Source organism: Perognathus longimembris, chromosome 3 (genome assembly GCF_023159225.1).
Source record: "Perognathus longimembris pacificus isolate PPM17 chromosome 3, ASM2315922v1, whole genome shotgun sequence".
Taxonomy (NCBI): Eukaryota; Metazoa; Chordata; class Mammalia; order Rodentia; family Heteromyidae; genus Perognathus; species Perognathus longimembris.
The window spans coordinates 59,161,712-59,174,639 of NC_063163.1; the positions used below are offsets into that span (position 1 = coordinate 59,161,712).

Consider the following 12,928-nt stretch of genomic DNA (forward strand, 5'->3'; position numbering starts at 1 on the left):
TAAGGCAATACAATATTTCCTCAGAATCTAATCTCTTAAAGTACTTACTGCTTCAAAACCCTAATGCATAGTACCAGTGACATATCCATGTGGATGTTTGCTCCTCCTCTCCCTCTTGGGTTATTCTACTCTAAAAATTATTCAAACTCCCCAATAAATTCAAGTTTTAAAGAACTTTCTTCATGTCTTCCACTCCCCCAGCATGTCCTTGCACATCCTTGAGAACATCATAGCCAGAAGTCAAGATCAACTTCGCTGTTGGCTCCCTACACAAAGTGAGAAATCTAGTATACTGAAATATATAAAAGCAGAAACATCCAAACAGAACCTACATTTCAAAAAACACCTTTTCTTTTATTTTTGTAAATTGCTTACTGGTGAAATGTGGAAAGCATCATTTGGACCTAGACGAAGCTACATAAATGGTTGGCAATATCTTTTGGTTACTCATTTCTCTCTCTGTGTTCTCTGTCCATTGGCTTGCTTTAGGGGATTTCCTTGTCTCATAACAATCAGCACACATCTTCCTATTCCACTCATCATTCTGACTTCTGTGAAGTACTACTAGGCTTATTAACAGATCTATACATATCAATGGGAGGCCAAGGATCTGAGAAGCCTAAGGATTTATCCTAGGAGAGAGTAGTGATTACATAGGGGTGTTTGGCCCTAAAAATTACTCTGCCCACATATCCGTGACTTCCAGTTCTCTGCCTTCTACTCTTTTGGTCATAGAATGCAGCCTTGGGTGAGTTTAGGGTACAGCCTATCCTCCACCTCTGATTCCCAAACTAAAGCTGAGAGAAGTCACTTACCCTGTCAAGAACATCAAAACCAAGCTGGAGTTGTGTTGGTTGGAAGACACTTAAAGTTGATTAAGGAAGTCACTGCTAATCAGATCTCAGACCACAGGCCACTGAATCTGAGCTGGCCAGCAGACAGGCCTTCCCTATAGGAGCTGAGATTGGAAGCAGTGTTGATTTCTGACCTCACCTATATGGATCCTTTCCAGCAAGATACCCCAGAGGCTGGGGATGCACCAGCGCCTTTCACACAAAGCAACTCAACTCCTGTCCTCACCAGTCACAGCACAAACTAACAATGGATGTGGAATCCATTTGTATGAGGCTTAAAACTAGGAATGGCACTACCTATTTTTCCTCTGGGAACACACACAATAGTTTAAATCTGTAGTTTTCAAGATTAAAATTTTAATTAACCCCAAATAACTACAAAACCAAACAAAAATCAACTAAAAACTCCAAGCCTATCAAGTTCAGTTATGTTTACCTGACTTTTTCAGATGTACCAAAACCTCCCACTTTGGATGAGGGGGGATAGAAAGTGGTTATGAGGGTGCAGTGAGATATATGGACTCATGCTCTTGTTCTCTGGAGCACTGGGGGAACTTTGGTTGCCAATGATTATATATTTCAATATAGCTAATGGAGAAAAATTTGATCTTTGTACTGATGGATCCGCTGTTTACACACTAAGCCACAACTATTTACAATGATGTGCCAAATAAAACTGAAGATATACTTACATTGTTGTAAATTGGTGAAACTGTTTGATACATCCTGGAATTTGATGATCAAAGCCCAGTGACCACCTTTCTTTCTCAATTGCAGTCCAGAGGTGGTGGGAGGTTGGGTTTGCATCACTTCCCTTTCCAGGAAGCAGACCCAGGAGGCTTTGGTAGTTAGCCTTATCCAATGTGTCCATGCCCTTCCTGGGGAAGGAGAAAGAGATAGTGGGGTGTTGGTGAGGAGGGTGCCCCAAGCTAATCATGTTGGAAGGTCCACAGTCCTTTACCTGGCTTTGTAAAGGACTGAAAGTGTGGGAAAGGATAAAACAGAGTCCCTAAGCATTATGATCTGGAAACAGCTTTGTACTAAGGGTCTCTGGCGCCTATGGCTGGGTACAGATAGTGTATGTTATATTCCTCTCCCACAAACTAGTCTGAATACCTAAAAGATACTGTCCAAGCCTAGGATTATTTCCCCCAAATGGAATCATTTGTCTCACCAGGCAATTCCTACAATCTCTCTGGTTTTACCCCAAGGCATACTCCCCTTGCCTTATGCCAAGTACCTCAGGGATTATAATATCTATTTCCCCATCCCCTTGATTATCCAGAACATGACATATCTACCCAGTATTATGTTCTTCTCTGTTTCCACATTATCTATATTTGAAACCCATAAACTCCACAGCCATATAAAGCCTCCGAACAGCCCTCTGTGTGAACTTCAATCAGAGTGGTTAGTGAGCTCCTTCAGTTTCATACTACAAGTGGGTCCAATAATTGGGTGCTTGTTACACTGTATTTCCTTTGGTTACCAGCTTGATAGAGGCCGCTCTTGAGCATCCCTGCGCATGCCTCTAGCCCACTTACATTCCTCATATTTGTTTCCCTGGATTCTTATGTTACACCATCATTTTATCTACCACAGACCCACCCTCTACCCTGCCCTTTGCATCTTTTTTTTTTTTTTTTTTTTTTTGGCCAGTCCTGGGCCTTGGACTCCGGGCCTGAGCACTGTCCCTGGCTTCTTCCCGCTCAAGGCTAGCACTCCGCCACTTGAGCCACAGCGCCGCTTCTGGCCGTTTTCTGTATATGTGGTGCTGGGGAATCGAACCTAGGGCCTCGTGTATCCGAGGCAGGCACTCTTGCCACTAGGCTATATCCCCAGCCCCTGCCCTTTGCATCTTAAAACCCACACAGGTACTAAGTCCTTGAGCAGGATCAGCTGCTCCAAGCCAACTGTGCAGTGTCTGTGGGCACATTGCCACTGTGCATAGAAACAACTCATTGTGGCTGGCTGAGGATCCATTCTTCTCTTACCACAGGGATTTCTGACAAAATGTCAGCACTCTATTTCAGATGAAACTGGTGTGATCTCTCTCCCTCCCTCCCCCTCTCTCTCTTTCTCTCTCTCTCCCTGTCTCTCTCACTCTCCCTCCATCCTTCCCTTGTAGCCCTCCTCAGAGGATTTAAGACTTGGTACAAACTAGATAATGAAATCAAGTCTAGCTGCTGGTATTTGTCTACTCATCACTGTCCTTGAGTGTTACAGGCTATTAATTCATATCCACCACCTCAGACTCACAACACACAAGAGAGACAGATGTAGTCAGTGCCCTCATAATGAGCCATGGTCCACACTCAGTCCCATTTTATCAGGGGTTCCATTAGATGGCAAAGGGTTGAAAAATTCTTTCACACGGTGACATTGTAGCCAATATGATGTCGGAACAAGGCATGTGACCAACAGTATGGCAGTAGTTGTGTAGGCACACCTATTTTGCAGCCAGGTGTATAAAATTAAAGCTTATAGGACCATGTATAGTACATCACACTTGACAATGACCATAAATAACTAGGTAGTATTTTAAGTTATTACTATATAGGATTCTGTTTATCATGAAAGTATATTCCCACTTGAAAACAAAATCCTTGCTGTAAACAGTATGCCCCTTTATGCTATAGCAACTTCTCACCCTTCATGCTCTTTGTGGTCACATGGCCTTGACCATCTTGCTTTGAGTGAACAATTCTTCGATGTTTAAACCCTAGCAAGCTGCCAAGGATGTTTTCTGGATCTGTGAAAATCCTTGAATTTTCAGCACTCCAAACCTTGCAAGTGTAGACAAAGGGACTGGAGAAGAGCAATTCATTAGAACCCAGTGATCATTTTGAGTCTATGAGAGCTGTTAAGGACTCAGATCTCCTCAACCACCCCTATGCAACCCAAATGAAGTACACAGAAGAGTTGTGAAATAAGACTTGTGTTCAGTTTGTACAATATGACTTGGTATAGGTATTTCTTTTACACTAACACACACACATGCACACATACACGCACAATTTCAGTACTGAGGATGGAACCAAGGCCCTGGGCATGCTGTACACGGGCTGTATTACTGAGTTGAGGATGGAATAGCTAACAAAACATATGCAAACCATGGAACTATTTTCTAGCAAGAGAAGACAAAAGAGGCAATAAATCAAAGATTGTGGGCAGCTGGGTTTGAGTGCTGTGAAATCAGATATACTGAAGCTAATATTCTTTCTCCCACACTTGGCTGTTCCAGAAGAACAAAGTGAGATAAGAGCTGGTAAAATATTGATTTATATGACATAGAGTGACATTTATCAGGAGCGCAATACTGATTACTATTACTGATCTGATCTCAGCACCCTGCATAGTGTATATACATGTATTAGAAGCAGGGAAGGGAAAGGGAATACCAAAATCGAGAGGCAAAGATAAAAAGACAAACGATTTCAAAAGCAATACTTACAAAACCATTTGGTATAAACCAACAGTACAACTCATGGAGGGGAGAGAGAAAGGGGAAGGAGGGAGGAGGGGGGGAATGGGGAGTAGGTAACAAGTTGAATAAGAAATGTACTCACTGACTTACATATGAAACTGTAACCCCTCTGTAATTCACTTTGACAATAAAGAAAAAAAAGAACATATTTCTAGAGTGGCAGGGCAGGTTCCAAGGGAGAGTCAGGATGCATGATGTCGTTTAAGTCCCTGAAGCCCTCATACCCTTTCCTGATCTGATCTGCTCTTTCTTAGGACATGCCTGCATACTCATTTTACTAAGAAGATACGATGTCCAGTGAGTGGGGCAGCTCAATTTTCTCCTTCCATGCATCTCTGTATCCTCTCTTTGAAACTTGATCTACTTGGATCTGATTGAAACTTCTTTTCCTATGTAAAATCCCCCTTTGCCTGAGCTCTGGGTCCTGTTTATTTCTGGCTTCTGAAGTGTCTGACTACATGATCAATCCATCCTCATTCCCTCTCATAGCATCCTTTTGGTTTATTTGTTATTATTGTTATTGCTATTATTGTTGCTGTTGTTGTTTTTGTCAATTGTGGGGCTTGATCTCTGGGCCCGGGCTAGTACTCTATGCCTTGAGCCACAGCACCACTTCTGGTTTTCTGGTGGTTAATTGGAGATAAGAGTCTCACAGACTTTTCTGCCCAGGCTGGCTTTGACCCATGATCCTCAGTTCTCAGCCTCTTGAGTAGCTAGGATTAGAGGTATGAGCCACCAGTGCCTGGCTGGTTTGTTTTTTAATGTAGCATCAGGCTCAGACTTTTTGTCTCTTCACTAAAAAATCTTATTCCAGTCCCTCTGTGCATGGACCCAGAAGGGGGCGCCTTCTGATGGTGTTGACTTCCTGACTTTTGCAAATTCTTTACTACAGTACTATGAACTACTGGAGATCCCTGGCCAACCTGACTTCACTCTCCCTGCCTAATAAATGAGATCATTTCTTCCCCAGTTGGGTGAAAAAGACTTGGACACCCTTCTCAGGTTTAGAGACCAATGATTGATTTTTATTATCAGCTTATTCTTTACAGTAGGAGGACACTTCATTTGGGGAAATGCCCTACCTGCCTACCCTGTCTGGGAAGCACCACCCCACACCAACATTCCCCATCCCCGTTACTCCTCACCTGCCGTAGCTGATACCAGGAATATAATCCCTTCGACTCAATGTCTGTTCACAAATAATGAACCCAGGATTTCAAAGGAAAGGAACTAAAGATTTGTTCATCTTGTCAGGCAAAAAGATGGCAATACCTTATTAAGGCAAGGAACAAAAGTGCAGTCCTTACAGTGGGCTGAAGGACAAGGTTTTATGGAAAATTCTAGCAACAAGAGCTTCTGATGAGGCAAGAACTTGAGCTGGATGGGAGCCTTGAAACCACTGGTTTTCTGAAGTTGTATTCTTGGTTGTCTTGATTTTTCCTACACTTCTATGGTCAGTAAGGTAGGTGAGTACTGAGGAAACCTTGAATGGAAATGTGAAGACATTACTGAGTGCTTTTGGCTGTTAGCCTTTTGGTGGTTAATCAGAGACTGACAGACTTTCCTGCTCAGGTTGGCTTTGAACTGTGATCCTTAGATCTCAGTCTCCTAATTAGTTAGGCTACAGGAATGAGCCACGGCCATTGGCCCAGATCCAACTTATGTATCAACATGCTGTCTCAAAATAATGTCCCTGATGTAGAACATCTCAAAGTTTCAATCAATGCATCATTGGTTATAATAATAAAGAGTCCAACAAATGGAGAATGTTATTTTGGCAGATTTCTGTATATGTGGTGCTGGGGAATTGAACCCAGGGCCTCATGTATACCAGGCAAGCTCTCTTGCCACTAGGCCATATCCCCAGCCCTCTATACTTCGTAATATTTCCTAGCATTATTTGCTTTTTTACTATTATCTGTGCTGTCTGTGATCAGTAAGTGATGTGCAGAATATGAATCTTGTGTCAAAGGATTAAAAGAATAAACGGGGGGCTGAGAATATGGTTTAGTGGTAAAATGCTCGTCTAGCATGCATGAAGCCCTGGATTTGATTCCTTGGCACCACATTAATTGAAAAAGCCAGAAGTGGCTCTGTGGTTCAAATGGTAGAGCCCTAGGCTTGAGCAAAGGAAGCTTGGGGACAGTGCTCAGGCCCTGAGTTCAAGCCCTAACACTGGCAAAAAAAAAAAAAAGAATAAAGTGTAATTACCCGGCATACTGCTTGTGATCAGCTAGCCATATTAGAGAGATAAATCTTTATCAAAGGAATTAAAAGAGTAAAGCAGCAACTACCAAGTGAGCTGCTTGTTCGAAAAAGAAATCTCTGTCAATGGAACTAAAAGGAATAAGTGTAGGGAGCGGTGGGCTTGACCTTTTGGATGCACTGTTGACTCAAGGAGATTAGAAGAAAATAGCTCGAGTGAAAAACAGCATGGACCCGGAGATGTTTGGCTGTATTTGCAAGAACCTAGTTTATGTTAGTAGTTCAACTTTATTCCTGTTTTTGTTACCTCCTGTTTTGACTTCAGAACTTCCTGATAAGTGTTTTTGTTTACATGTACAAATGTAACCCCAAGCAGGCTTCCTTTTGCAAGGGTAGTATATAAGCTGAGACCGACAATAAACGGGGCTGTAGTCTTGAACTATACAGACCTCCCAACCCCATCTTTTGTCTTGAGTATTTTTCTTTATCCTCACCCCCTCATTCAGGACCCCTGATCGCTACAGGTGGGTTCTGGCAAGTAAGACTCCCTTTTGAGTGAGAATGGTCCACGGATCTCATTTTTCAATTTCATTTTTCAATTTATAAGAGGACCTGTGAAAGCTGGAATGACATTTGGAAAAAAGCTGATAGATCTTTCCCAACCCAATCTGAGTTCTGCTGTTTAGCACCCAAAACCGGCAAGAAGCAAGGGTACTCAAATTGCTCAAATGCAAAGAGATATTGTACAAAAATATTTAATGGCAAGAAGCAGGGTTCGGGGCTGAGGGCACAGCTATGTGGTAAATACAGCCTAGCAGGCACTGGCCCTAGTTACATCCCTAGCACTGCCAAAAACTGAATTTCCAAAACAACAACAAACAAACAAAAAAAAGAAAGAAAGAAAATGCTCTAAGGAAGTAAGTGTATATGAATTTCAGCTCTAGCAGTATTGTTATGTATATTTGAGGCTCAATATAACATGTTCATTGACTCATTTACTTTTTTTGGACTAATTATTTATTGTCAAATTGATGTACAGAGGGGTTACAGTTTCATACGTAAGGCAGTGGGTACATTTCTTGTACAATTTGTTATCTCCTCCCTCATTTCCCCCCTTCCCCCTCCCCTTTTCCCTATCCCCCATTGAGTTGTTCAGTTGGTTTACACCAAATGATTTTGTAAGTATGGCTTTTGGAGTCATTAGTCTTTTTATCCTTTGTCCCTTGATTTTGATATTCTTTCCCTTCCCTACTTCTAATACTGGTATATATAGTACCCAGGGTACTCAGATGTGACTCATTCATTTAATCATCCATCCATCCCATATAAAGCTCCATCCATTCATCCATGATACAGCCCACCCAGGCAACCATCCCTCGTCTATCTCTTCATCCAGGTTCCATGTTTCTATGCATTCATTTGTTGAAGAAATTCCACAGATACATAAGGGAGAATGAAGGCTACCCTGGCAGATGGGGAAAGTGAGTACAATCTGTATTACTTAACTTGTTAGCCACCAGCCACATATAGCTATTTCAAAATACATTTCAATTAGTTCACATGAAATCATATTAACATTTCAGTTCCACAGTCATCATATTCCCAGAGCCCAAGGGCTGCACATTGCTGCTAGAGTGGATAATATAGAACATGTCTGCCATCACAGAAATTGCTACACAAATGAATAAAATATGAAGTAATTCAATTGCACATTTGTAAAGTGTGAAAATACTGTCCTTCTTGGTAACCCTAAGCGACTGGCTGAGAATCCATTAGTGAATACATTATAATTGTAAATGATATGTGAGTTAGTTTTTTCTAAGTGCCTATCAGATTGTCCTACTCCATGTTGTTATACAATGTTTAAAAAAGCAAATGAGGGGCTGGGGATTTGGCCTAGTGGTAAAGTGCTGGCCTCGTACACATGAAGCCCTGGATTCGATTCCTCAGCACCACATATATAGGAAAATCTTGAATAGGTGCTGTGGCTCAAGTGGCAGAGTGCTAGCCTTGAGCAAAAAGAAGTCAGGGAGAGTGCTCAGGCCCTGAGTTCAAGCCCCAGTAACTGGCAACAAAAACAAAACCAAACAAAAAAGCAAATGAAAGCTACATTTGCATGTATTTTTCAAACTTCACTTGAAAAGCTGAAGTCTTGTTAGTTTCTCCACTTGATCTAATGAGGTGAGTTTAATCAGTGCAGGAAAAGTGGGAGTGTCAGGGAAGCTGGTAGATGTCTTAGTTTTATGGACCTGAGCCTGGACACTTAATTTGAAAAGTAGGAGTTGAAGAAGGGTGCTGATTGCTCATGCCTGTAATTGGAGCTACTCAAGATTTGAAGGTTTGAGAATCACAGTTTAAAGCAACTTTGGGTGAGAATATCTGTGAAATTCTCATCTCCAGTTAACCAAGTCAGACAGGCCCTTAAAGAACCAGCAAGTTGAAAAATAATGGTCTGCGAGCAGAGCCCTAGCTGAGCTCCCTCCGAAATCGCAGTTTTCTCACCCCATAGAAACTTTTACTCCTAGAAAGGCAGCCAGAGTAAGTTCTAACAGTATAGGGATTCTGGCCAGGACAGAAACATCGACTTTGCTCGTTTGAAAACACAGACTTGATCTCCGGGTGGCGAATTGCCGCCACGCCAGTGTGGCGCCGGCACAGCGCCTGGCACAGTGACCTGCACTCCACGCGGCTGAAGCACACAGTGTAGACCAGGGAGAAATCCTCCAGATGGCGGATGAGCACGAACGACCTGAAATTGCTGAGAAAGTGTGAGTACCCCACGAAAGATATTCTCACTCATGCCCACAGAGCAGCTTCTGGAAAGCAGCCCTTCCCCCACCGCCAGAGCAAAGCACCATCTTTGCCACTGGCATAGGGTCAGACCAGATTGGAACTAAAGCGGGCCTGGGGAAAGCAAGGTCAAAGGAGCAATCTTTGAAAAGGGCAAGAGGGACCGACCAGTGAGAGCCAGCTCTGCCCAGGAGATTGCCCCCTGCCCAGGCGGCAGGCGCATCCTGGGCCATGGCTTAGCCAGAGGTGCCCTGCCCTGCCCGCTGGAATTTCTAATTTTAAAGTGAAAGTGGCGAGCAGCTACCGGCGGCACAGAAACTCCAGACGGGGGAACAAACAGTTCCTCAGACAAATAAACGGTCCTGTCACAGAGGAAGCCCAATTCCCAGCCACAATCGGAGCTGAATTCCATGGCCAGCTCCACCAGGCGGCCGCCCTGCCCAGGAGGGAGGAACCTCCCCAAGGCAAGCAACTCTCAGCTGGGTAAACCAGGCTAGAGGTGCCACCGCCTTGCTGAGTCCACAGCCTACTCAAAGCCAGGCATTAAAGGCTGCGGCCCCACAGCAGACAGAGAAACCACGGTTCCCGAGACTGCTCATGTCCCCATCTACAGAGGACGCCCAAGGTCTACACGCAAGCTTTGTGAACCACAGAGACCCAGGATTGCACCAACAGGGGAGAAGGGTCAGAACAGATCCATCCCCTGCAAACTGAAAACAAGTCAAACCAGCCAATCAGGAAAATAGACTGCAGACCATCACGAGGAAACCAGAGACTGGGGAAAGACTACCCAAACAAGGAGGACTCCTTTTTCCTTTTTTTTCTTTTCAAACATTTTTTGAACATAAAAATTTTTTTTTTCATTTTTTCACTTCTGAAACGTCGTTGGTTTTTTGGTTTTCCATTTTTATCTGTTTGTTTTATCAAGTTTTTTTTTTGTTGTTGTTGTTTTGGTTGTTCGTTATTCTAGTTTTTTGCCTTTTTATTTTCTTCTTTTTAAAACAATTTTTCTCTGTTTTGTGCATCTGTCTTCTAGTATTTTTACTTTATTTCTCTCTTTGCATTCTCTTTCGTTAAAAATTACTTTCCTATGAATAACACCTCCACTCTTTTCTGCTAACTCTCCATTGTCTATCATTTTAACCTTGTTCTTTCTACTGATTTTACTCTTCTCCACATTTCCACGTCACTGAAACTAAACCAAAATCACCACCCCCCCCAATACATTTACTCTATTGTCTTTACTACCTCTAACTTACCTTCCTGACTAACTGCCTGGACCTCCAGATTCCATTGAATCCTGGTTATTGGATAGAGGGTATCCCTGCTTAATCCGAGTGAATCAAAGGGATCCATAGAGAAAGCCAGTCCTAAAAGAACGTAATATAAGAACAAGAATTGCTAATAGGGTTGTAACAGTAAATAAGTAACTACTGAATACAGGGCCCAGGATCGGTTGTTATCTTGAAACTGTATTCTTTAGGAACAACAAATCTAATTTTATAGACAGGTATACAAGGTATCTGTATATAATTGTGAACTTGTAATATTTACACAAGAGTGCTTGGTAAGGGCTGCTATGGGTCTTAAACGGTGCTCACAGGTACTGGTAGACTGTCATTCCCAATCCAAATGGGCAGAAGAAACACAAGAAAGATGGCAAACAATGAAGTCTTATCCCCTACTCAAAACAAGCAGGAAGCATAGCAGTTAAGAAAAGACATAGAAGAGAACCCCCAAAATGCTCTACAAAGTCTACTGATAAACATGATAAATGAGAAGTTTGAATCTCTTCAGTCAATTATTCTAGAGCGTAAGGAGGCAAAGCAAAAATTAATGGAGAATTTCATGGCATCCACAAATAGAAAGATAAATGAGCTTCAAGAGTCAAATGAAAAGATAGCTACCCAGCTTAAAGATTTGAGAAACAACACTCAAAACCAAAGTAATGAAGTTAATGAAGTAAAGAAGTCCATACAGGACCCAAGAAATGACATGGAAATCATCAGGAAAGACCAGTCAGAAGGAAAAGAGATTTGAAATCAAGTAGCTAGCCTACAGTCCCAACTAACTGAAGCAAAGGATTGAATCTCAGGAGCTGAAGGTTCCCTAGAGTCTATGGAGAAAGATAAAAAATCAATACAAATCCAGTCCAATCAACAAAAGATTGCTACAGGAGATTCAAGACACGATCAGGAAGCCCAATTTAAGGATAATAGGTATTGAGGAAAACGTGGAGAAAGAGGTTAATGGGATAGGCAACCTATTTAACAGAATATTAGCTGAGAACTTCCCAAATATCCAGAAGGAAAGGCCTATACAGATACAAGAAGCATTTAGAACCCCAAACCGACCAGACCAGAATAGGACATCCCACCGACACACTGTGATCAAAACAGAATCAGTAGAGTCCAAGGAAAGAATCCTTAAAGCTGTTAGGGAGAAGAAAACAATCACATATAAAGGAAAACCAATCAGAATTACCCCGGACTTATCAGCAGAGACCATGAAAGCAAGGAGAGCCTGGAATGAAGTATACCAAACACTAAATAAAACTAACTACCAACCAAGAATTCTGTACCCAGCCAAATTCTCATTCATAGCCGAAGGTCAAAAAAAATTTTCCACAGCAAGGAAAAACTGAAACAATATATCTCCACCAAACCAGCTTTACAGAAAATCCTCAAAGATGTACTATACAGGGAAAATAATCAAGATCCCAATACAGACAGAGAAATGAACCCTAAAGAGTAAACATCAGATGAAGAAATGAGAAGACACAGCTTTAAACAAGATAGTGATAATGAAAGGAAAAATGTTCATCTCTCAATCCTAACTCTCAACATTAATGAACTTAATTCTCCAATCAAATGACATAGGTTCATAAGTTGGATCAAAAATCAAGATCCATCTTTCTGTTGCCTCCAAGAGACACATCTATCCAGCAAAAGTAAACATCTTCTAAAAGTGAAAGGCTGAAATCAAATCTATCAAGCAAATGGCCCCCATAAGCAGGCTGCAGTTGCAATCCTAGTATCAGACAAAATGGACTTCAAATTAAAAAAGGTAAGAAGAGTCAAAAAAGGTTATTACATACTAGTAAAGGGATCTCTCCTACAGGAAGATATAACCATTCTAAATATCTACACACCAAATACAGGAGCACCCAACGTCATCAAACAAATACTACTGACTCTAAAAACACTCACAGACCCAAACACATTAATAGTTGGGGATTTTAACACTCCACTATCACCTCTGGACAGATCAACCGGCCAAAAACCACAGAAACCACAGAACTAAATAATTGCATAGACCAACTTGACTTAACTGACATCTACAGAATATTCCACCCAGCAACAACAGAATACACATTCTTCTCTGCAGCACATGGAACATTCTCCAAAATAGATCACATCTTAGTGCACAAAGAAAATCTGTACAAATTCAGAAGTATCAAAACCATTCCCTGCAATCTCTCAGACCACAATGGAATAAAATTAGAGCTCTACTCAAACAGCCACCACAGAAAATACTACAATTCATGGAGACTAAACAACACCCTGCTGAATCATCAGTGGGTCAGTGAAGA

The 12,928-nt window shown here is 41.9% G+C and overlaps 1 protein-coding gene across 1 annotated transcript in view; it reads right to left on the reverse strand.

Annotated features, from left to right (window-relative positions):
- Positions 1–8,117: 8,117 nt before the first annotated feature.
- The window catches only part of LOC125347616 (phosphatidylinositol 3,4,5-trisphosphate 3-phosphatase TPTE2-like), a 144,566-nt gene continuing 139,755 nt past the window's right edge, over positions 8,118–12,928 (reverse strand). Inside the window, exons 22-23 of the mRNA XM_048340610.1 lie at positions 9,132–9,295; positions 8,118–8,218 (exon numbers count right to left, since the gene is read on the reverse strand). Of these exons, the coding sequence (XP_048196567.1) occupies positions 8,118–8,218; positions 9,132–9,295 (265 nt within the window). The remainder of the gene's footprint in view (positions 8,219–9,131; positions 9,296–12,928) is intronic.